Source organism: Stigmatopora argus, chromosome 3 (genome assembly GCF_051989625.1).
Source record: "Stigmatopora argus isolate UIUO_Sarg chromosome 3, RoL_Sarg_1.0, whole genome shotgun sequence".
Lineage (NCBI taxonomy): Eukaryota > Metazoa > Chordata > Actinopteri > Syngnathiformes > Syngnathidae > Stigmatopora > Stigmatopora argus.
This window is the reverse complement of record NC_135389.1, coordinates 10,432,316-10,455,544: the sequence shown is the minus strand read 5'-3', so window position 1 is coordinate 10,455,544 and position 23,229 is coordinate 10,432,316. Positions and strand designations below refer to the sequence as shown.

General features: G+C 40.5%; 2 protein-coding genes across 3 annotated transcripts; one reads left to right on the top strand and one right to left on the bottom strand.

The window, feature by feature from the left end:
• Positions 1 to 264: 264 nt before the first annotated feature.
• Positions 265 to 8,185, bottom strand: hal (histidine ammonia-lyase). Of its 2 annotated transcripts, XM_077596367.1 has the most exons (20): positions 7,886 to 8,185; positions 6,817 to 6,877; positions 6,685 to 6,712; positions 6,529 to 6,603; positions 6,376 to 6,448; positions 6,215 to 6,281; positions 6,098 to 6,135; positions 5,255 to 5,380; positions 4,631 to 4,770; positions 4,445 to 4,492; positions 3,540 to 3,687; positions 3,353 to 3,448; positions 3,188 to 3,246; positions 2,958 to 3,038; positions 2,591 to 2,656; positions 2,351 to 2,516; positions 2,155 to 2,289; positions 1,295 to 1,403; positions 1,125 to 1,194; positions 265 to 1,011 (listed from the first exon to the last, which is right to left on the bottom strand). In XM_077596367.1, the coding sequence occupies exons 1-20, from the start codon at positions 8,130 to 8,132 to the stop codon at positions 880 to 882; spliced, it is 1,965 nt and encodes a 654-aa protein (XP_077452493.1). In that variant the 5' UTR covers positions 8,133 to 8,185; the 3' UTR covers positions 265 to 879. The 2 variants fall into 2 exon arrangements, with proteins under 2 accessions (XP_077452493.1, XP_077452492.1); XM_077596366.1 differs by having other exon boundaries at positions 265 to 1,194; positions 7,886 to 8,182.
• A 1,361-nt stretch (positions 8,186 to 9,546) lies between these two features.
• Positions 9,547 to 22,896, top strand: LOC144071031 (ETS domain-containing protein Elk-3-like). The gene is made up of 5 exons (XM_077595715.1): positions 9,547 to 9,872; positions 16,797 to 17,005; positions 17,134 to 17,919; positions 19,864 to 19,986; positions 22,354 to 22,896. The coding sequence occupies exons 2-5, from the start codon at positions 16,799 to 16,801 to the stop codon at positions 22,450 to 22,452; spliced, it is 1,215 nt and encodes a 404-aa protein (XP_077451841.1). The 5' UTR covers positions 9,547 to 9,872; positions 16,797 to 16,798; the 3' UTR covers positions 22,453 to 22,896.
• Positions 22,897 to 23,229: the final 333 nt, after the last annotated feature.

Sequence of the window (23,229 nt, the reverse complement as noted above, 5' to 3'; positions counted from 1 at the left end):
GTGAATACAAAGTAATATCGTTCGTAGTTGTTGTTATTTAATTACTTTATTTTTTATTTATTTGTCTGTTTGTTGTTGTTATTTGTGCACTACGTGGTAAAAGCTTTAAATCTCATTATATATGTATAATGACAATAAGCATTCAATTGTCAATTCAATTATTTTCTTAAAGAAGTAGTAGCCAAGAGTCAGTCCTTTATGTAGTAGCTACAAAACTATTAGTTGTATTAATGTGTATCTGTTTTAATGACCCACAAACTGGCATAAAATGCTTTCACTTTTTTAATTACTAAATTGGATATTGTCACAACAACAAACAAAATCTAACATACACGTACCAGAGGCAGTGAAGCCAAGACGTTACGTAATGAAGACAATTGACAGTTGGGAATAAATTGAAAACAATTTCATGGAACAAATATCTGCGTTTAGGTCATAAATTTTGGTGAGTGCTTATGACAGTTTTGAAGCCTGCGGAGAATCAGGTGCTGACTGAAAGTTCCAAAGTAAGTGCTAAATATGGAAATTTCAACTAGATACTACACATGAAAAAATTACTGCTTGAAGAAGGAATGGATAACATACAACAAAATATATTATAGTTATCTTACTAACTATGCCATAATTCAACATATCGTGATTATTTCTGATGTCATTTATGCAACATCGTTTAAAAGATGGGACTGCATTGCAGTTAAGTACAATGGCTGAGGTAGTTGTGAGGCAGTACTAATGCGAATAGGATACATCACTTTCCAAAATTCAATAATTATCAATTAAGCATATCTATACTATGCTGACACCTATTATCAGTACGTATATGTGTATGTATGTATACGTATACTAAACATACACACTCCTCATTTTGAATGTGTGGCTTCAGTCATGGCGACAGCGCTTTCTTGGTGACGGAGGCGACTCCAGAGAAAAGGCAGTCGGAGAGACCGGACGAGACTCAGGGATGTACTCAGTCTGATATTTGTCAATGTAGGGTTTGGCCACGGTCCAAACCTAGGTTAAAAATTATGTTTAAAAACAAAACAAAAAACAGACTGAAAAACGAGTCTCTCACTTTTCGCATGTAGGGAGATCAATTAAACTTTGTTCGTTCGTTTAGCACTTGCCTTCTGGTCGAGCAGGAGACGATGCACCGCCTCGATGTCCGGAGACATGAATCTATCTTTAATCCACGGCCTGCAAAAGTGGGACAATAGATAACTATTAACCATCATGTACCTCTTTTCCACTGGAGCGTAACGATTTCTGTACCTTGGCCCTCATGTGTTTGACTTACTTGACTACACTGCGCACCAGGTCATAGACCTTCTCCAGTGGGGTGGTGGTACGGAGCGGGCGGAGGAACTCAATTCCCTGGCAGGCCGCCAACAGCTCAATAGCTAGAACTGAGCACAGATACAAACAATTTCAGATGACACAAATCAACAAAGAAGGTCAACTTTAATGCCACTTCTGGTCTTTAGACCAGTGGTCCCCAAACTATTCCAGAAAGGGCCGCAGTGGGTGCAGGTTTTCGTTCCAACCGGTAAGAGGAAACCTTTCCACCAATCTGGTATCCTAGAAGTGCAATCAGTGGATTGCAGTCAGGTGCTCTTTTTTTCAGCAGAAACCTCATTGGTTAAACTGTTTGTGTTGGATCGGTTGGAACAAAAACCTGCACCCACAGCGGCCTTCCAGGACCGGTTTGGAGACCTCTGCTTTAGACTGTTAGTGCAGTGTCAACTCACTGTAATTTCTGTTTCTTTCTGTCTTATTGTATTTTCCACACATTTTTTAAGTCGAAGAATATCAATTGCACTTTTTCCCCCTTGTTTACGAATCTTCACCAATCAAACTACAACTAAAACTGGCATCCCTTGGCAAAAAATGCACCCATGCATCCCAGAGAAGATATGACAAAGTACAAGTTTCAGTAAATTGAGAGTGAAGATTGCATAGGACAGGAAATGAATCTAGAAAATGGAAAAAGTTACTATAACAACCAATGCTGGTATGTTAACAAAGTTCCAATTTCAGAGTTATAATTCTCTTGCTTAGAGCCTGCAACATGCAAAGTCTTAACGTAAAATAGGGGTGAGTTTCGGAAATCAAGGTTCCGCCCTAGTACTGCGCAATTAAAAAGAGATGTTTCCTGACCTTGCTCCACATGCTCTACTACTCTCAAGGCCTTCCTTGCAGCCCAGCCCCCCATGGACACGTGGTCCTCCGTGGCAGCGCTGGTGGACAAGGAGTCGACAGAAGATGGATGGCACAAAACTTTATTCTCTGAAACTGTACGCAGAAGATTAGTGAGGAGGGTATAGTTAACAGGGGGAAAACACGGGAGCCTCACCCAACGCAGCGGCAGTGCAGTGAGCGATCATGAAGCCCGAGTTGAGTCCCCCATCGTTGACCAAAAAAGCCGGCAGCTCACTCAGAGAAGGGTTGCACAACCTTTCGATCCTCCTCTCGCTGATCGAGGCCAGTTCGTGCACGGCAATGGCTAAAAAGTCTAATGCCTGAAAGGAAGGTAACGGTTGAGAAAAGGACAAAACAACAGCTTGAAGTTGTTAGTTAGTTGTGTTTGACTTACCTTTGCTGGGTACTCTCCGTGAAAATTTCCCCCTGAAATAGTCTCACCTCTTTCAGCAAACACCATCTTGTATGGCCGATAGGAAAAGCTAACGATAGTGTGCATAATGATAATTACTTCAAATACCTTAAATCAGGTATCATTAAAAGTCAGTCAGGACAAAAAGGTTCAGGCTATGTTGGAATAGAACTTTGTCATAAACCAAGGGCAACAATGAAAAATGTTGCTGCTTCACATACCTAATTGATTTAATCTTTGACTAAGTGTACAACCAATACAAGACTGACTGACTGGCGAACGACTTGAGTTCATCTCCCAACTGCCAAGAAAATACAATTATGGACATTTCTAGTACAATGGAGGATACAGGGTTGTCAGTAGCACTATTAATTTCTGTGTTGATGATGTTCAGGACAAATTGAATTGTGTCATTGGCAATGCCGTGGACCTTGAAGCAGAACGGGAACATGAATCAGGTCAATGAATACATGCCAACTCATTCAGATCAACTGGAGGTGAGTTAAAACAAAACAATAATCTACATGCAACTTGGTGATTTTCAAGTCAGCTGCAATTAATGTGTGATTTGCGCATTACCTGAGGACAACAACGCATGGTGTAGGCATCCTGAACTCGGTCGCAAAAACGGTGACTCTCTGAACACAACAACAAAAACACTTTCACCTCTTGCAGGTGGGACTGGATCTTAATCCCTTCAACAAAAAGGATGCTTCTAATCCACTTGCAAAAATTTGGCTCTACCTGCAATCTGGGATGGATGGTGATCCGAGTCCAGCAAAGATCGAAAACGTTGTGCCACCTCTATTTGTCCTGGGTGGGGCCTCAAAGAGTGGATGTCTGGATCGGATGGATATCGCAAAGAAACTCAACCTTGAAATTGTCCTATTTTCTTTAGAGAGATCCTCTAAGCTCGCTCAATTCTGTTTACCACTGTCGAAGGCCTTGGTGGTTCCCTTCAGCACCTCTAGAGTGAGCGCAGCAATGATGTCCGCCTGGCGGGCAATGGCCTGGGCTCGTTCCACAGCCTCCGCCCCTAGCGAGGTGATCATCTGAGTGCCATTGATCAGAGCCAATCCCTGGCAGAACAAGACAAAACATCCGGCAATTTGCAATCATGTGACAGAATATTGTAACGAAGTCATCCAATGGAGCCTGTTTTTAAATCAAAGTTTTTGTCATTTACAATATTGGCTTCGTCAGATTAACATACTACATGCTACATGTTTTGGTTCTGATTTGTATTAAGCGAGTGGCCAAACGACAAGTATGACACCAACTACGCCTTAACTGGTCGTGGTTCGGGTCATTTATTCCTCAGTGGTGACTAGATGGCAATATGAACTCTCAATTTGCCCAGACATTTATGTTTGTAAATAGTTTCTAGCAATGGTTTACTATCAGATTTGATAAAACAGGAGATCCAAACAAGGTGATAAGAATGCTCCAGTAAGTTAAGGCTAAAGGCACTCAATCCTTCTTGCTATTGTTCAAAACTTTTGGAATGGTGGAAGACATCTTTGATTTATTCGACTTTGTATTTTGTGATAGGTGAAAAGTCCGAGAAACCAGATTGCCCAATCTTTGCTACACAACGACTCGCCCTCGTTTTGTAGTCAGGAAAACTCCTCAGCCATAACAATAAATGTTTGTCTGTGCTGTAGCTCCATATTACTACCCACGTGAGTTGTTTATAAAATTGTGTTCCTTCTTTATTGACTTCACACAGTTTAGTAGTTGAATCCCGTAGCTGGGATGTAAATGTGGTACAGGACACCCTTCTTGTTTGAGCAAATATGACAGCAAACTGTTGTTGTTGTTTTTTGTCAAGATTACCTCTTTGGGTTTCAGCGAAATTGGCTTCAGCCCGTGGGCCTCCAGGACCTAATCACAGATGAAAGGAAGGGGGGGCGTTATGGTCAAGGGTCGTCAAACACAAATATGTTTTCCCTCCCGTTGGACCTTGCATCCTTCTGCGAGCAAGCCACTCGGCCTGTCAGCAGCCGCGAGAGCTTATCTTACGTATTTGGCGTCGGCCCATCCACTCTTAGGTGACCACATTTTACCCTCGCCCATCAGCCCGAGGGCCAAGTGAGAGAGTGGTGCCAGGTCTCCGCTGGCACCAACTGTGCCCTTCTCCGGGACGAATGAGAGACAGGAAGCTGCAACGTGACAATAACTAGTCAGACAAAAACAAATAGTGCTACACTGACTTATGAGTCTCCAAATCAGGAGTTTTTCTAGAAACAAAATGTCACGTGGTAGAATTTCTGTTTGGTGTTGTGAGATGTGGCATTGACAGTGAGCTATCCAACTTCATTTATCAAATAATACCCAGTTTTGAATTTTGATTTATCATCAATTAATTCAGAAAATAATGTATCAACTACCTCACCAGCCAAACAGCAAAGTTTGTGTCCACTTTTTACCCCGATGTAGACACTAAAACGGTCCCAAACAAGGATTACCCATAAATTAGCTTTTATTGAATATAAATGCAGGTTTTCCCTTTTTTGAGTACAAAAAAAAGCAGTCAGTAAAAAAATGGACCATGTGGATGCTATTAGATTTGTTTGTACGTCAAATATTTCCTCGCAATACACACACACAAAAAATTTGTCGTGTTATGAAATTGTCGCCTCTTACCATTGAAGGCCTGGATCATGGCGTGAAGGGTCTCCAAAGAAATGCCACTGTGCCCTTTGGCCAGAACGTTGATCCTTAGAGCCAGCAGCATGCGGGTCCTCTCTGGACTCAGCGGGTTTCCCACACCTGGACAAAACACTGACATTTCAATTCCAGGCTAAATTGAAACCACCCTAAACGACATACAAAAAATAATCACACTACTTTTACAAGACAGGCAGATCTATGAATTTAGCCTCTTTCTTCATTGTAATATATCACTTGTACTTATCAATGCTGTATTAAATAAATAAGAAATTGTTGTATTTAATGTAAAGGAAAAATCCAGAAGGAGATCCCCTAAATTGAACTAATCTGGGTTGATTGATTGATATAATTTATCATCATGTAACCGAAAACATCATTACACTGTGTACTAAACTACTAATAAAAAGAAAAGTTTTTTTCTGGGGGTTAACGTGAAAATTAATTGCTTTGTTTGGCACAGTTTTCATGTTCAAAAGTAGTGGGAAATGCAACAACATCCTTGAACTTGTTCTCTATAATTTAGATTTATGTCATATTAATGCCATATCCTGTTGTAAAGCTCCACAAATACCTTAAAATCCCTAGCCATACTATATGTACAGTATATCATCTATAAAGTTCCCTTGCTATGATTAATAATATAGTTATCTTACCTCTTCAACATTGGAATCTACAGTACAAGGTAAACATGTCATCAAAATGAAAGAAAGACAACAATTTTGGAACATATCAAGACATTCTACAAATAAACAATACCAAAAATATTATTTAAAAAATTTATGAATGCAATCAAGCATGTGTGTAGTTGTGTTTTACCTGCTGAATGTGAGCGGATCAAGTTTTCCTGCAGTTCTCTATGCAACATGAAAACAGCTCTAAACAGTCGGTTTTCAGCATCAAACACGAACAATTTCAAGAGAAATGTGTATTTACTTGAGTTTGCTGACTGGAATGACAGTTCGGGCGAATTTTCCAAAACCAGTCGTGATCCCGTAAACGACTGTAAAAAAGAACCAACACAATTGATTTGTGTGTGTTGGACACGATATCATTCATCCCTTGTATTTCCGTAGTATTGAAGTGACCTACAGTACCTTTATTTTCCTTGACGATGGTGTCCAAAAGCTCTCTGGATTGCACAACCTTTCTCTCGGCCTCTGGGGTCAGCTGGAATGTCAGGCGGAACGCAGAACAAACGCGAGTCAAAGATCAGTACTGACAAGCAAGTATGTTTGATTGTTACTGACTGTTATCTTGTAAAGGCCTCTGCCTAAGTTGACCAGGTCTGTTGATGTTAGGCTGTTGCCGTCCAAAGAAAGAAACTGCATGGGAAAGAATAAAGAATGCATTGGATAGGCACCTGATAAATGGATAGGCTGAATATTGCAAATGCAAAGACTTACATCTCCAGCTTCCCTGTATGCTGCTGTTCTATTTTGTTGGCATTATCATGTAAGGATTACCATTGAGAGTGTTCACATGTCATTAACTTCATGACATTACTATATACTTCATACTTTTATTGAAATGGATACATATTGGAAACTCCAGGCTCACATGGGATGAAGTCAGGACACATTGTGTCTCCTTCGATAGCTGCAAGTAGAACATATTTTTGTTCACGTATTGTAGACGGGTTACAAAATTCATCCAATATTAATGAAAGAAAATATGGTCATGATATGTAGTTGGAATCAAAAGTTTACGCATCCCCTTTTCTTAATGAGGAAAAGTTTGTTGTTGCTGTTTTAAATGTAGAATTTGAACAAGGCAAGGTGTATAGATTTTTACATTTTTTTACATATCTTCCACAGCAAACAATATGCATGATTCAAACAGATTTTTGACAAATAAATGTTTGACTTCAATTACAACTAGTACGGGAACTGCTGTCTCCATTGAAAAAGACAACACATAATGGTAAAGATTCAGTAATATAAAATATTAACAAATCTTCAAATAGCGATCTTACTTACATTTTTTAGGGGGAAAAGGTTCATTTGATATTTTTTTAAATCTATTTCAATGAGTGGCCAATACAGGTGACCTCGGTTCCGACAACACACAATGATGTCATCAGTGCATCTACTCAATCACTGAACTATTTTTCATTCATCATAATTTCTAATGTTTGCTCGGTACACGATACTGCACATTCTCCTAAATCAAAGCTGTGTATTATACAGGAGTACATGACATTTCTAAATAAAATAAAAATTGCATTTTGCGGTATACTTGGGTGTGTACTGTGTACAAAAAAATATTTTCTATGTCATATTCACGCACTGAAAGTGTTTTACCTACTAATATTTTCAAGATTTCTTGCTATTGTATTTTAATATTGGCCAGGAGTGTGGTGAAAAAAGGTTTTGACGGGCACTGATTTGATAACATTTTAATTTTAAATGTAACACAGAATTTGGCGATTTAAAGTTGCAAACCGTGTACAGGGAAGTATTTTAGCAAATGATTTTACAAGACTGTACTAATTTTGCATTTTACTCCTGATCACCTTTGTGTTCCCATTTACGTTAGGAAACGTAACCCCGTCTTAAACCGAAGAGCTCGTGCAAAGGCTGATTGGAATTCATTGTCTTATCTTACCTAGTTCGACAAAGTCGTTATCCTCCAGGACGTCGTCAATGGTGTCGTCGGCGTCCAGCAGGCCGAGCCCCTGACACCTGCGCACCACGAAGCGGGTCTCCTTGAGGGTCTGGATGCCCCCGTTGTCCGGCTTGTTCTTCATGTAGCGTTTGAGCGCTTCTTGGCCGAGCCAGCGGATGGTGGACGAGCTGTCCCGGCACGACACGCATAGCCACTCATCTCGGATGTGGACGGTAAACCGAGGCATGGCGGCACTGACTTTGGGGAGGATTGGGCTCCTCCAAAAAGGTGCTGTCCAGAGAGCGGATGGGCACCAATCAGACGCGGTTTACCCGGGCCACGCCTCAGAGGTACCGCGGTTTGACCCTTCCGAGAGGTTGGTTACTCGGTCACCGTACGGATGTTGGGACATAGTGACCGTAATCCACTTTGGTTTGGTGATATAACTGAAACACATGCATAAAGCAAAGATTGTCCAATATTTTGCTTTCAGAGAAAAAAAATCATATCCAATTTGACTGGGGTCTGGCAGTGAATTAGTTTGGACGTCTATCCCCATCAATTATTGTATTGTATATAATAATCCAGAGGCATAAGGATGCAACATTTATATTTACACTACTGCAACAAATTTTGTGGAACAGAACACAAAAGATCACAACTGAGATAGGTCAATTTATCACACTGGATTATGTTGGATATGCATGCATTTATTAAGTAAAACATAATTCTGAAATTCTACAGGTTCCTACGTTGATTTCAATATGTTAAAAGGTTTTCACCACTGCACTAGCAATTAGCTGTTTTAGGGCCATTGTTGGCTGGGATAGGCTCCAGCACCCCCGCGCCCCCGTGTCCGGAAATTAAATGAATGGATGTTTAAGTGGGAAATACTATTTTTTTAAAAAAATGGGCTTAATAACTACGTGAAAAGGAGGGAAAAAACATAGTTTGAAATGATTTTTTTTAAAATAATCTTGCACCCTCACTGCGATTGGGTGGCAACCAATTTGGGGTTGCCTGCTGCCCGTAGATGACTGGGATACGCTCCAGCACCCCCGTCCCCTCTTGTTGAGGATAAGCGGAACAGAAAATGAATGAATGAATCGTGCTCCCTAGTTCTATAATAAAAGATCACGCTCCGGGTTAACTTGACTGAAAATTGTAGTTGGGCGTTCTCTAGTGGTTAAAAGCGTCATAAGCAAGTGCTTAGTTTGTTTTGGGGTAACTTCTGACTACGTATTGTAAAGTTGTATATGACTTAGTTCAGATAGGTTAAAATGTCCAAGTAACAAATTTATAGTAATTGACGGTGATAGACGTCCAAAACATTTGCACTGAGATGGCTGGGAATCACTGCGAATGAGTTTAAAAGAACAGTTCATATACATAAAATGATGCGATTGCCGAGGGCATCCTGAATGCATCACGACGGCCTTCGTTGCAGTGGACTCAAGTATTAGGTCAAAATATATAAATCATGACTCTAATACTAGTATGTATGTGTTTTATATAGATATTAAATATCTAATACACCTTAAATCAGCAATCATCGTGGCGCAGGGGAACTTTTAATAGGGTATTGTCAGATTGACGAAGATTTCCTGAAGGCGCCATGACGGCCACGGATGATGTCACTTCAGGGGCTGTCGGATTTTTTTTCTCTCACTCTCTTTCTGTCTCGCTGGCCATGTGTGCCGACTGGCGTCCGTCATCAGCGGGCAGGCAGAGGCGAAGAGGAGGGGAGGAAAAGTGTGTTTACACAGACGGCAGAGCGCCTGGGGAATCGTCGGCGAGAGGAAGTGAGCCGCCGGCTCTGCGTCTGCTTGCTCCGACTTCCTGCTCGCGGAAAGAAAAAGTCCAGGATCCGATTTCAGACAGAGCACAAGCCGTGGAGCTTGCAAGCATGGAAAAACAAGCCATCTCTCCGGCGGCGGCACGCTAAAAGTTCCTCGGCAGCAAAGAAAGGCCACGGAAGTGATCGCAGGTAAACTCTACTTTTTCTTCAAGTTTGTTGCATTTTCGCCATTGTTTTTGGTCCAAAAGCTTTTCAATTCAACGTTTTGTCGATCCGAATGGGAACTTGGCTATTATCTTCCGGTGTGCTTCCGAGAACAAAAATTAAGACTGGACAAAAACTTCTAGTGTTTTACAGACTAATCGTCTTAATCGTGATTATCGTTGGCCTCGTGTAGACCAACTAACTACAGAATTTAGATTTTCATTTGTTTCTAAAAAGGTTCAACTTTTTTTTTTCCAAAAGCGCGTCATTTTTCAACTTTTTCCACTTATTTTATAAAAGCATAATCATCCTCAAAGGCCAGCAAATGATATCTCCACTTCCTCAAATCAAAATTTGATCCACTCAAGTGCAGGAAGTCACAAAACGCCCCTTTCTTCAAAACTTAGATTTATATAAAGTTCTGCTAAAATTCAATCATAGGTCAATTTAAGATCAAAACAAAAACAGCCTTGACTCACGTGTGCAACTGAACCCAAACACTATGATTGATACCAGAACTTAACCAGAAACTGTAAAAAGCAGATTACTAAAGGACCAAAAGGTCCAACTTGATCTAATCTAATAGAAATGACAAAAATCCTAAAAAAAATCCCAGAAAAATCCCCGCCCTAGAAAAGTTTCATTACACCTGCATTAACACAACGACAGTGGTTTAAGATAGGAGCCCTTGGGCTTTCAAAATAAGTCCAACAGCAACAAAGGGGGGAGATGAATGGGTGAGGAAATCACAGCATGGACTTTTTTCCATGGCTGTACGAACAGGAAGCGGGCGAGATGTGGTCACAACCGACCAAGTAATGTCTGCAGCACGCCGTCTACTAATCTCATTAAGAGTTTCCGTTGGGGCAACACACTGGCCGGCTTTGTGAGCCCGGCGGGGACACGGCAGCTCCGAGCATCCTGAAGGCCCGGCGCAAGAATGCTCGGGAGAGCGGCCGTGACTCAGGCGGCCAGTCAGTCACTTAGTAATCAGGTAATAGCAAAAGTTGATCCATGTTGGCAAACTCTAAAACAGTGGTTCTTAACCTTGTCAGAGCTACCAAAACACCACCAGTTTCATATGCCCATTCACCGAACCCTACCTTTAGTGTAAAATTAAATATTATCTTTTTCAAATTCAAGGTATATAAATTCCTTGCAGCACTGGTTGGCCAAGCAATGTCACGTGATCATCTGCAGCCAGTGATGGTCAATAGACATGAGTCGATGTGACTTGACCTTCGCGGCAGAGGCTCCACCGAACCTCTAGGGTTCGATCGAACCCAGGTTAAGAACCACTGCTCTGAAAGCTCAGTTTAAAAAAAAGTGCATTGTTTTTAAATTGGATAAGTGGTACAGAAGATCAATTAAAATATAAATTAGGGATGTTGTCAATCTGATCACGTAAACCCCCCCCAAAAATCCGGTTTTTCAAATGTGTTGTGTACATTTGTAAGTATTAACTCATTAGTTGCCGTTGACTGAGACACCCAATCCATTTTGAGTGACCAATCATTCGATCATTTCAATTTTTTACATATAAATTTTGGAACCTTATTTTGGCGGTGCACTACTGTTTTATGAAAAAGGGATTTGTGATTGCTTTTTTTGTTGCTATGTTGAAATCACCTTTTTATATGATTATTACATTGTGATAGCTCTGTTTCAATTGGGGCATTTGAATATACTTATTTCCCTGATGGCTTGCTTCAGTTTAGTGATAGTTCTGGGTATACTCGGACCATCAGGTAGACCCAAAGGAAGAAATCTGGGGATAAGGTCTGGGCTGTGAGATGGCCTTCCAAAATCTGCCTAGAAACTGATCACTGGATGTCCAAAGTTTGCCTTCAGTCAGTTATGGAAAAGCTTGAAGGTGTCTTATTTGGTCACCAGCCAATCGCAGGGCAATGTAATTAATTAATCGTGATTCATTTTTTAAATGAAACAATTCTTTTTGTCACAAATATATCTTTCAAAATTTTAAATGGGCCTTTGTGAATAACTGATTCATATACGGACAGTTATTTATTTACTATATTAATTCATTCCAGTCAGCCAGCCAGACTATTACCACAGGGCAGAATGAGACAAACAACCATTCACACTTATATCTAGGAACATTTTTAGAGTATTCAATCAGCCTGATATGCATGTTTTTGGGAGGTAACCCACACAGGCATAGGGGAGAATATATGCAAACGATTGACTTCAGAACTGTGAGACGGATGTGCAAACCACGCTTCCACTGTGCCGCCTGTTTATCGTATTCGTATCGAAATTCGTCTGAATAAATCGTTCAGTCCTCGTAGATATAGTAGTTATACACGAAAGAGATGTGGCAAAAAAGACAGTGCGCTAGAATGATAAACAGCCTCTCATGTCATGACCACCTGGCTTGGTCGCATCTTGAAATTTTAATCGTATCGCGAGCGAATTATTCGATCGAAATTTTCGTCGTACTGCTGTACTTAAAAATGTGATAAAGATGTGATTGAGTTTTTGCATGATTTGAATGAGGCAAAATAACATGCATTTTCTCGACTAAATTGTTATAATCATTTGTTCAGCTGTACTGTAATTATTTTCTGTATAAAAATTTAATTTTGTGTTCAAAAAGTTTTTTCAAACTTGAGTCTTGAAAAAGGGGGTTGTCTTACAATCAGGATCGTCTTATATTCAGGCCAATTCGGTATATACGTACATAAAATGAAATGTTCAACAATGTAAGTACTATAAAAAGTATAAATATATCTGTGGAATTTAGGGTCTTTTTAATAGGTACATGAAAAAAGACATTCCTTCAACATTGCAATTCATTTTTTTAAAAAGAACATCCTTGAGTCTGTGTTCACCATGGTGACTGAGACGCACCTTCATTGTTGGGATTTTGTTTTTCTCTTTAATGGATGGTTGATTAAACCTTTGTTTGGCCGTGTACAAAGAGCTGAATCTTTTAATATTTCTTGTTTATGAAAAGAAATGTGGTGAGACTCATGTGCCTTAATATTTATTCTTTTGGATAGACAAATAAGGCCACTTGATGCTAATTTTCATTGTTGCTTGAATTCCATTGTATATTAGCATTAGGCTAGTGGGCACGTTCAGAAAATATATTTTTGGGGGGTGTTTTAATCCTTAGTGTGTGTTTAAGTTGACCATATCTGAAGTGTAGGAAACATCTTGAGTCTTTTTTTTTTATAAACTTGCCTCCACGCTTAGTTGTCTGCTGCACAATTTTTGTAATTTATAAATCATATTGCGTTAACATTCTGTAATATTTAATTTTATTTTAATTTACAGTCATCGGGAATATTTTTTAAATTTATAAATCATATTGCGTTAACATTCTGTAATATTTCATTTAATTTTAATTTACAATCATCAGGAATATTTTTTTAATTTTAGAGGCGGATATATAGGGCAAAAAGTGATATAGAGGCAGAGAGTGCGAGAGAAGGAGACATATCAATAAGGATTTATCCTGAGACTATAAATTGTACAATCGTCAAACTTGGTAAAAAAAAAATGTTAGCCAGAAAAATAACAAAGTTGAGTTTTTTGGGGGGGGTGACGGGTCAACAAAATGGCCTCAAAATTGGTAAAGATGTGTAAATCAGATATAAATAATTGTTTCCGTCTACCAGTAGGCATTGCCATAAGAACCAACCGGTCACCATTGGTTTAAAGAAACTGATCCAACTGAGTGAAAGAATCGGATTAAATTTGGTGTAAGATTTTTTTTTCAACAATATTTGTGGTTGTGTACAGGTATGCTGTTTCCCTTCAGTAACTTAGAGCCAGACAGTATAACTCACTAAAGTCTGCATTACAGATAAAGTTGACAATAATGCCAAACCAATTGCATTCTGAATTTGATCCTTTTTTAAAACTGTTATCACAATTATATGCACGTACAATTTCCAATATCAATTAGATATATTTTTGTCACATGAAAATAATCCATTCTCAATTTTTTTTTTCCACTGTATATTTTAACAATTGTTTTAAGAAAAAGAAAAATATTTTAGTTGATATTAGTATCACATAACTGGGAATATATAATATGCTTAGAGTATGAACTGTAATTTATATATATATATATATAAATTGCTATTTAAATTTGAAATAATTAAGAATTTGTGTATATATTTTTATTTTACAACAATTATTAAACAACATTTTTATTCAATTTTTGTTAACTGATCACATAATTGTAGATGTTTGTTCAACATAACATGTAATAAAATTTTGCATATAATTTCAAATAAGAAATGAAATTAATTTTGCGGAATAAGAAAAAAAATCATACTTTGCTTAAATTTGAGAACAAAACACCTTTCAGCCTCTAATAGAATTTAAAGGAGAGAGCATATTGAACAACACTTAATAGTATGTATATGAATATTGCCTAATTAATCTGGGTAGAGCACACTTGTTTGGGTCCTTCTCTGCCACTACTCTTAATTACAGCACAATTAATCGCTTCCAGTAGAGTGCTACAGGCATTTTGTGGCACCAAGTGGTACTACAGTAAAGCTTTCTAAATTTGCAAGTGCTCATATTTGATCAAACTCAAACAAATGACCGCATCCTAGCAGGTGAACACATGTATTGGGTTCTGTTTTTTTTTTCACTCTTACATCCTGTGCTGTGGTCCCTGCATGCCATGAGCATTGATGGATGAAGGGTGATGATGAGGATCTTGCCACCATTGGGAAATGAGTGGTGGCGACGGTAAGGAAGTGCTCTCCTGCTGTGGGATCTCTTCCGCTGGGCTATTTGTCCTTGCTAGCAGAATGGCAGGAAGTCCTGACTTTGACAGCTTTGTAGTTTCACATGGCACATCCCAAAGTCAGCGGATGGCGTGCGTCGGAAACGGGTTCCGAGCACCGCTGCCTCCCTCTCCCCCGGACATCTCCTCCCTCCTTGTTACATGTTACTAAGCAGCACTCACCTGTCACCAATAAACAGGCGTGACAGGAAAGCTAAGGGACAACAAAGCCACTGTGGTCATTGTGTTCCGAGCGTGAAATTGTTCCTGGAAAATTCCAGTAGTTATACCGTTGATTCATTTTGTTATACAGGAAGTCCGCCAATTAAAACAAGAGTTTCAAAATGGAGCCTTTGACACTAACTTGTGGCATTTTTGTACAAAAAAAACTACGTGGAGGGGAATTTTGGAGCTGCGTGTGGACAAAAGTAGTGCTGAGCTGCCACCCTGCGAAATATTTGTTCAAAATTCAACTAATAACAAGTATAAAGAACTTAAAATATTGTTCACTGCATTTAGTATATCATTAACACCTGCTATAATAGCAGAATTTTCTGACACAACAATGAACTGATTTGAGGACCTTCATTTAGTTAAAAGGAGTAGCTTTTTTAAGTATCTGTATAATACTTGTCTATATACTACAATATGATACGTATTACTTTCTTGCACGTTGAGCCCCTTAAGAGTCAATGAGCAATTTGTCATTTTATTTGCAGAAGATAAAGATGTGCCAGTGAGTAGTCTTGCGCACTGTCTCCATGAGTTACCTCTGTTTGTTTACAAATAACCTAAATATAGGTTTATATAATGATTCTAAAATTGATTCTAGTATCATTGGCCAATGGCATTTTTTTATTATTGTGCATCAACATGAAGCTAGACAGACACTTTTCATAAGACAAGGTTAAATTGGTGTGCTTAAATAAGAAACATGAGGAAGTTACTTTGTTTGGGGCCAGTTTGACAATAATAAGTCATCTGGGAGTGTCAATAATCAGTTGAAAGCTTTTTGTCTGTATTTATTCACACTCTGCGGCTTGTGACTTATTACCACAACTTGTGACTCAAATCTTCATTTTTATAGTTAAGATAGCATTCAAACCCGAATGTGATTATCATCAACTATGGATTGATTCCTTCAATCCAAAATTCAATTTAAATTTCCCCTAAAAATGAATTGGAAATATGGACCCCCAAAGAAGCGCTCAAATCAAACTGAATGTCTTTTTAATGATTGTTGCAACCCCACTTATGTCTCCGCAAGCACTAAATTTAGTTTGGGAGTATACTATGATGAGCACACGCGAGTGCAGGCGGTAGAAGGAGAAGAGGAAAAACACACGCACGAGGAGGGACGACAGCTCAAGCCAGAAGTATGCTTGCGGTTCAACCTGGCTCGCTTTCGCTCCACAGGAAGTGTGACGGGCTCGGCAGTGGGTTATTCAATTCGTAGTGGAATGTGCACTCGGAACAAACTCGATCGGATCGCCTCTTTCGATGAGTAAGAGGTCTTCCTCAATGGTGCTATGAAATGGTAACAATGTCAAAAAAAATAGAAATGATGTAATTTTACATACATTTTGTACTCAAATCAAGCTTTTTCGTTTACAATGTCATAGTTTATTCAAGCCAAAACAATGCATGTGGGAATGCCCACTTTTTTTCAGCAATTCTGGTTGTGACATCACACCAAGCATTGATCATTGTTGATGTTGACAGAATGGAAAGACGGAAACCGGAGAATACTAGCGTGCCTATGGAAAGCATGTTAAAAAAAAATCTATAGCTCATTCTGGGTGTGACATGTTTGTTATGCGATTTTTTGGGTGGGCGGGGCTAAGGCATGTAAGAAAGGAAGACGAAATGGGGTGTAATTTCATTACTAAGCTTTTTCTGTCTTGTTTTGAATTGTGTCCAAATTACGGTCTGTTATCATTTCACTTGTTTCATCGCAACTTTGATGGATAAACTGCTGCTCGTTGCAAATACTCGTAAGGCAAACGTTTGCTCGCATATTTTTGATAGAGTTGGAGCTCACCAAGGCTCACTTTGCTACTCGGAAAAGTTGCTAAATCTAGCAGCTAAAGTGCTGAATTGGCTGGACTCTAATGGGGGTATGTGTTTTCGTGATGCAGCTATGGACAGCGCCATCACTCTGTGGCAGTTCCTGCTGCAGCTGCTGCTGGACCAGAGCCACAAGCACTTGATCTGCTGGACGTCCACCGACGGAGAGTTCAAGCTGCTCAAATCGGAGGAGGTGGCCAAGCTGTGGGGGCTACGCAAGAACAAGACCAACATGAATTACGACAAACTCAGCCGGGCCCTGCGATACTACTACGATAAGGTAAACGCCACGTCCTCTAGTCCTTCGCTGTCTTCTTCTTTTGACGCTGAATGATGTTTCCACTGAGTGCTCATAGATGTGTTTGGAAATTCAATTTGAAAGTACGCCATTCTGATTCTCCCCGGCAGAACATCATCAAGAAGGTGATCGGACAAAAGTTTGTCTACAAGTTTGTCTCCTTCCCCGAGATCCTCAAGATGGATCCGCAGATGGTGGAGATGGGCTTGGCATCCGGGAGGTTCCCCCCACAGGAGGGCGAGGTCTCCGAGCTGGATGTGGACGAGGAGGAGACGGAGGAGGGGGACGAAGAGGCCGAGGAGGCCCTGCGGAGGACGCGAGCGGCCGCGCTGGGGGCGCAGCAGAGCCGCAACGACTACCTCCGCTCGGGCCTGTACTCGTCTTTTAGCATCGCTTCGCTCCAGAACCAGCCCGAGCTGCTGCGGGTGCTGCAGGAGGAGCCGCGTTCCGTCATCCGCTTTGGCGCCAACGACGTCAAAGTGGAGGCCTACGCCTCACCCGGGACGCCCAAGCGGCCTCCCCGCTTCCCCATCCAGCAGGGGGGCCGGAACGGTTTCCACGACAACGGAGACGAGGACAAGGACCAGGAGGGGGACTTCTCGGAACAGAGCGCCCAGCCCCTCAACTTGTCGTCCGGGCACAGGCAGCGAGCCTTGCACTCCGGTGCTGAGAACAGGATCGTCGGCGGAGGCGTCGGCAGAAGCTTCTCCTCCTCCTCCTCCTCAAGTAGTAGTTGTAGTCGAGGAGACGGCATCCCGGCCAAAAGCAAAAAGCCCAAAGCTCTGGACATTTCAGCCCCCTCCCTCTTGCTGGCAGGGAGCGACATCGGCTCCATCGCACTCAACAGTCCGGCGTTGCCGTCCGGATCGCTGACTCCCGCTTTCTTCACCGCACAGGTGGGGAAACGCAACGAAATGCTTAGAGTTGAACATTACCGCAATTCGGTTGTTGATTGCGGCTTTTCAATTAATGCTGCTTCTTTGGCACTCTTTTTACACGCAAAGCTGCTATTCGGCAAAAATCCACAAAACAAGGATTTTGCCACCTTTAAAAATTGGCGTCCTTACCGACCTCTGTGGTCGTGATGAGAGAGAGGTCAATAGAAAAGGGAAGAGTTCAATGCAAAATCCGTACGTAGAATCCATCATATAGTCTACTATATACAAAAACTTCCATTGTACTTCAGGATTGGGGAATAAATAGTGCCAGCAGTATATGATTGTTACAGTAGTTCACCGATTAAAAAATAATAATTATAAACTAAGCGTTCGGATTCGATTTTTATACAGTGGACTATATAAGCCTTATAAGCCTAGATTCAATAATCATTTTTTTGTCCGACAAAAGCGGCTTATATGCGAGTAAATACGGTAACTATTTTGGGAGTATCGAAATTGGTTGGAAGTTACTTTTCAGTATTGCTGTGCTTTGGACTGGTATAAATCAAACACTGAGCTGGGCGATATCACTTAAGAACTAATAACAATAACAAATCATCGCGTAATATAACCAAAGCATTTGTTGATTGAGTGATTTATCATTTGCTGGTTACTATCTTTTGCATTGAATTTACAGGTCTAAAAATATGGGCATTAGATCGCTATTGGAAAAACATATTTTAAGAAAAATCGGAAGTCAAAAAATGAGTATTGGGACATCCCTATTCTGGAGTGGTTTCCTCTCTACATGTTAAATACAGGCCATTTATAATGCAGCCGGGGGCCACTTTAGGAAAAATCAAAGGATGCAAGGGCCAATTTGAAATCCTTCCATTTTCATCATTCTGTTTCATCATCAGAAAAAAAAGAAAAGAAAAAGTATTACCACATGGGCTACCATAGACAATCTATTTGGACTGAGAATCAAATTGGTCCAGTGAAATTTTCTCACTCAATTTGATGTCCACAACTTTCAATGACAGTGAATGAGTCAGGAAAATCACCACCAATACACTGGCTTATTTTTTTATCTAACTTTATTCATGTAAAACAAAATACTGAAATTTTACGCCGTTTCCTTCGTTGATTTCAACATGTGAGGTTTTGATCCCTAAAATAATTGTACCGTTACTAGCCTAATTTATTGTTGCAGCTGAGAAGTGCAACATAATGTATGCCCAACTAAAAGCTTCTTGTGAATAATATCTTCATAGTCCGCCGTTTTTTCTGAGTGCCATAGATTGGACATCCCCGGTCCAGTCCATAGAAGAGTACTAGTCTCGTGACATCTTTGTGGACCCAGCGGGCTGTGGCTCCACAATTTCCACTTGCTAGTTAACAATCCGGCTGCCTAAATCACATGTCAACAGAGGATTTGCGAAATAAATATTTGTCGCTATCTGGGAACGCTTCGGTGGTGACGCGGCGGTGTTTGCCGGGGGTGGCGAGGGCGAGAGAGAGAGAGAGAGACGTTAACGTGCGCCAAAAAAATGTCTGCGGGCCAAGGAGGCAAGAGGCACTTAAGTGATGCCATATGCTCCAATAATTCCATTAATAATGGCAGCGGAGCTGCAACACTGGCTGGCTTCTCTGAGGTGACACGGGGGGTTTGGGGGTGAGGAGAAGACCCAGAAAGAGAAATTGATTTCATCTGTTTTCTCTCTGGATGCCCCTCTTCATCGACAACAAGACACCCCCCGCCCTAGCGTCACCCCTGTATTGCAGAGGAGAAACCGCAGACTTCCTTCCTGCTCCGCCAGTTTGTTTTTCCAAAAGCCGAAAAAGCTGCTCCATTTTGCATTTTCAGCATGTTTTGCATTAGCCCCGAAAGGCCTCGGAGCCATTTCTCTGACGCCTCCCTCTTTCTTCTCCTCCTCCTCCTCCTCCTCCCTCTTTTTCCAGACTCCCTCCGGTCTGCTGCTGGCTCACAGTCCGCTCTTGTCCGGCATTCACTTCTGGAGCAGCCTCAGCCCCGTGGCCCCTCTAAGCCCCGCCCGGCGGCAGGGCCACGGCTCCTTGTTCCAGGTGAGACAAACTACTCACACCTTGTGCTTGAGTTGAAGTATACTCGTAGAGTAAAAAAAGAAGTTTCAATGTTAGAAAGGCACCGAAATGTATACTTTTAATGTAACAAATAATTACAATAGGCTACCCGATTTGATTAAAAAAAGCTAAACAATGATGGCGCATATTTTCCATAGTACACGTGGAATTCAGGAAATGCTTCACATTGTACTGTTGTTTACAATACCTAGTTTACAGATAATATTTCTGAAAAAGTACACAAAAAATCAGTGTTTACTGCACTTACCATACACAATAGCACTTTATCTACAATCCCCATCATACTCCATTATTATACTTGGCCCAAGCATTCATCTCAAGTGTATTTTACACCTAGTTTGCCAATACAGTAAAAAAAAGGCACAAACAATTAATAAGTACTACAATTTCTAAAAAGCTTTGCTTATCTCTCTAACCCAGGGGTAGGCAAACTATTCCACAAAGGGTGCGGGTTTTCATTCCAACCCATAAGGAGGACATCTTTTTACCAGTCCGTGGATTGCAGTCAGGTGCATCTTGTTTTCTGCAGAAATTTCATTGGTCAAAGTGTCTGTGCTTGACCGGTTGGAACAAAAACCTGCACCCAGAGCTGCCCTCGAGGACCAGTTTGCCCACCCCTGCAGTCTAACCCTAACCGAAAACAAAGTCGTTGACATTGACCACTCAATTTTAAAGTCACGAAACGAAACGCTATAATGCAAGACAATGCGGCCATTACGGTCATTTATTTCAAAATACAGAAAAGATAAACAGATAAAATGCTAAAGAAAATTTATTTTGACGTCCATGAATGAAATTCAAGAGAAAAAAAACGTATCTTGCATAAAACGGGAAAAAATTCACTTACTAGTGCCTGCCATGGCTCGTTCAGGGCGCCGCCATCTTACCTAGGGATGACAAACTAAAAGGGGGTGGGTCCAAAGTCCAATCTATCAAAATCAGTAAGGAGAAATTTGACAACTGTTCTGGTCTGAGAAATAATGTAATATCACATGTCACATTTTGTGGCATATTTAATATCGGGAGTAAAAAGACTGAGCTACATTTACAAGTGAACAGGAGAATTTCAATTGGCTGACGTGAAAGTATTGCTGTCAGATCAAGCGGGTCAAAGGCAAAGGAATCACAAAAGAATTTTCAAGATGTTTTTGTGTTGCCGCAACAGACTAGCACACTTGTGCGACTAATCAGACCTAGCGAGCAGGTCCGGCGGGTGGGGGAATGGCGGGTGTCCGGTTTCAGCACTGTAGTGCGGGAGAGGAAATCCTGTGAATACTTCCTGTTTGAACCCGGGGGAGCGAACCAGCCTGAACAGGGTGAACTGGTTTTGAGAGCGGATCCTTGCTCGTCACATATACGCACGCAAACAAACTCGCACGACGTGCTCCACACTGAATTATACCGTGGCGACCAGTCATTTGGTCTCTGAAACCAATTCTAGTGCAAAATAATTATAATGTAATAGTACTAAACTTTTCCATGAAGATCTGGGGCATAAAATACCAAATATTCAACAAAAATGAAATCACTCATATATAAGTAATTCTGGTAATTATGGTTATTCACATCAAATGTATCATCATTAAAGATAGAATTGTTAAACTCGGCTATAACAAATTTTGCTCTGACTGGCCAATCAGAAGACAGAAAATATGCTGTTGTCTTAAAGGGGAAGGCCAGCATAAGGGAAATTTGAAAGGGGTTTTCCAGGTTCATACAAGGTAAGGGTTATTGATGTACTTGTCAATGGCACTGATTGCTCTTATAAACTGCTATTCATATCAATAGAAGTGGTGTTTTCTGCAAAACCAGATGCGTTTGAAAACAAAAGACCCAATATTTACCATGAATTTGATACACTGGCTGTCAGAATGAAAATCTATCGAATGATTTAACGAAAAGAACAGAAAAGTTAACGAACAAACTGAGTATCTCTAACGAATAATGCCTTTTCTGTATTTGTTTTGTTATGAAACACAGAGTTTTTCAGAAAAGGGCATTCACAATATACAGTATTTTTGGGCAGATTTAGTTAGCATAGCGATACGTGGACCAGATGAATAGAATAGGCTGTTGGAAATAAGCAAATTTAATATTTGGAAGAGTGCATTAGATTATAGAGAAGGCCTTTTGACAAAACAGTCGGGGGGGGTTCGGGTGACAGAGACGAACAGGAAGAGGCACAATGAACAAATAACAGGAAGTTCGCTCCGTGACAATGCGGCGGTTCCTCACCGGAAAGCGAGCCTTTGACAGCGCTTCCGCCCACGACCCCACCTTCTCCTCCCCCCTTCCTAACTGTGGGCCCACCTTTCTCTTCCTCCGCAGTTCCCCAGCCTAATCAACGGACACATGCCGATCCCACTGCCAAGCCTGGAAGGAACACCTTCCTCATCCTCCTCACCCTCTGCTACACACAAATCTTGATCCCGAGAGGGATGTTGCCCCCTTCTTCATCCTGGTTAACATTCTCGTGAGACAGTTTTGACCTCATTTGTGTTTTTCTTTTTTTTTTTTTTTTTTTGCACTTGGGTCGCTTGAGGTTGCAGTCAGTGGTGAAAGCACTCGGTTTTAAAAAAAAAAGCCATATCGCTAGTTACTAGCGAGATGCTCGTTTATAACCTCTTTTTCCTCTATGTAACATATGCACTATGCTTCTCAGATACCGGCTGTGCCTTAAATTTTGTGTCATTGCCTTTCCTCTCTACCATCCCAACTTCTTGAAAACAAGATTTTCAAAATAATGAAGCCTCCTTTTTTAGTACTTCCTCTTTTTTTATACTGGGCGTGGTATACAGTGTGTATTCTGTATAATTTTGTATTGTGAAGAATGTCATCCATTTTCAATAAACAAAGCATTGAATGCTTGAACATTGTGACTTCCTGCACCCAGCAGAGTGGAAGGAAAACAAATGTTCAGATTTAATTTACATACATACACAGCACTCCCTGTTAAATACTTTTTTAAAAATTAGCATTTAGCATTTAAACTAGTGGTCTCTTCTTTCTTTCTAGTAATGGTTTTCAGACTCTTACTATTTTATATAAGCATCTCGGACTTACAAGTTAAAAAAAAAATATGTTCAAAGCATACATTAATCAAAATTTCAGCTGTGTTTGTATGGTGAATCATTTTGAATAGTTATTAATTCTTCTTGATATCTTATGGTTATCCTAGTGGGCCCTTTTTGTGTAACAATTTAA

Bases quoted from the DNA above. Each gene is read 5' to 3' on its own strand.
- hal (XM_077596367.1), bottom strand. From the start codon at position 8,132: ATGCCTCGGTTTACCGTCCACATCCGAGATGAGTGGCTATGCGTGTCG. The intron at 2,517-2,590 runs GTAAGTCAAACA...CCTTCCTTTCAG, and splicing joins ACGGAGAGTACCCAGCAAAG to GCATTAGACTTTTTAGCCAT. The intron at 1,404-2,154 runs GTCAGGAAACAT...ATCTGTGCTCAG, and splicing joins AGTAGAGCATGTGGAGCAAG to TTCTAGCTATTGAGCTGTTG.
- LOC144071031 (XM_077595715.1), top strand. From the start codon at position 16,799: ATGGACAGCGCCATCACTCTGTGGCAGTTCCTGCTGCAGCTGCTGCTG. The intron at 17,006-17,133 runs GTAAACGCCACG...TCTCCCCGGCAG, and splicing joins TGCGATACTACTACGATAAG to AACATCATCAAGAAGGTGAT. The intron at 17,920-19,863 runs GTGGGGAAACGC...CTCTTTTTCCAG, and splicing joins CCGCTTTCTTCACCGCACAG to ACTCCCTCCGGTCTGCTGCT.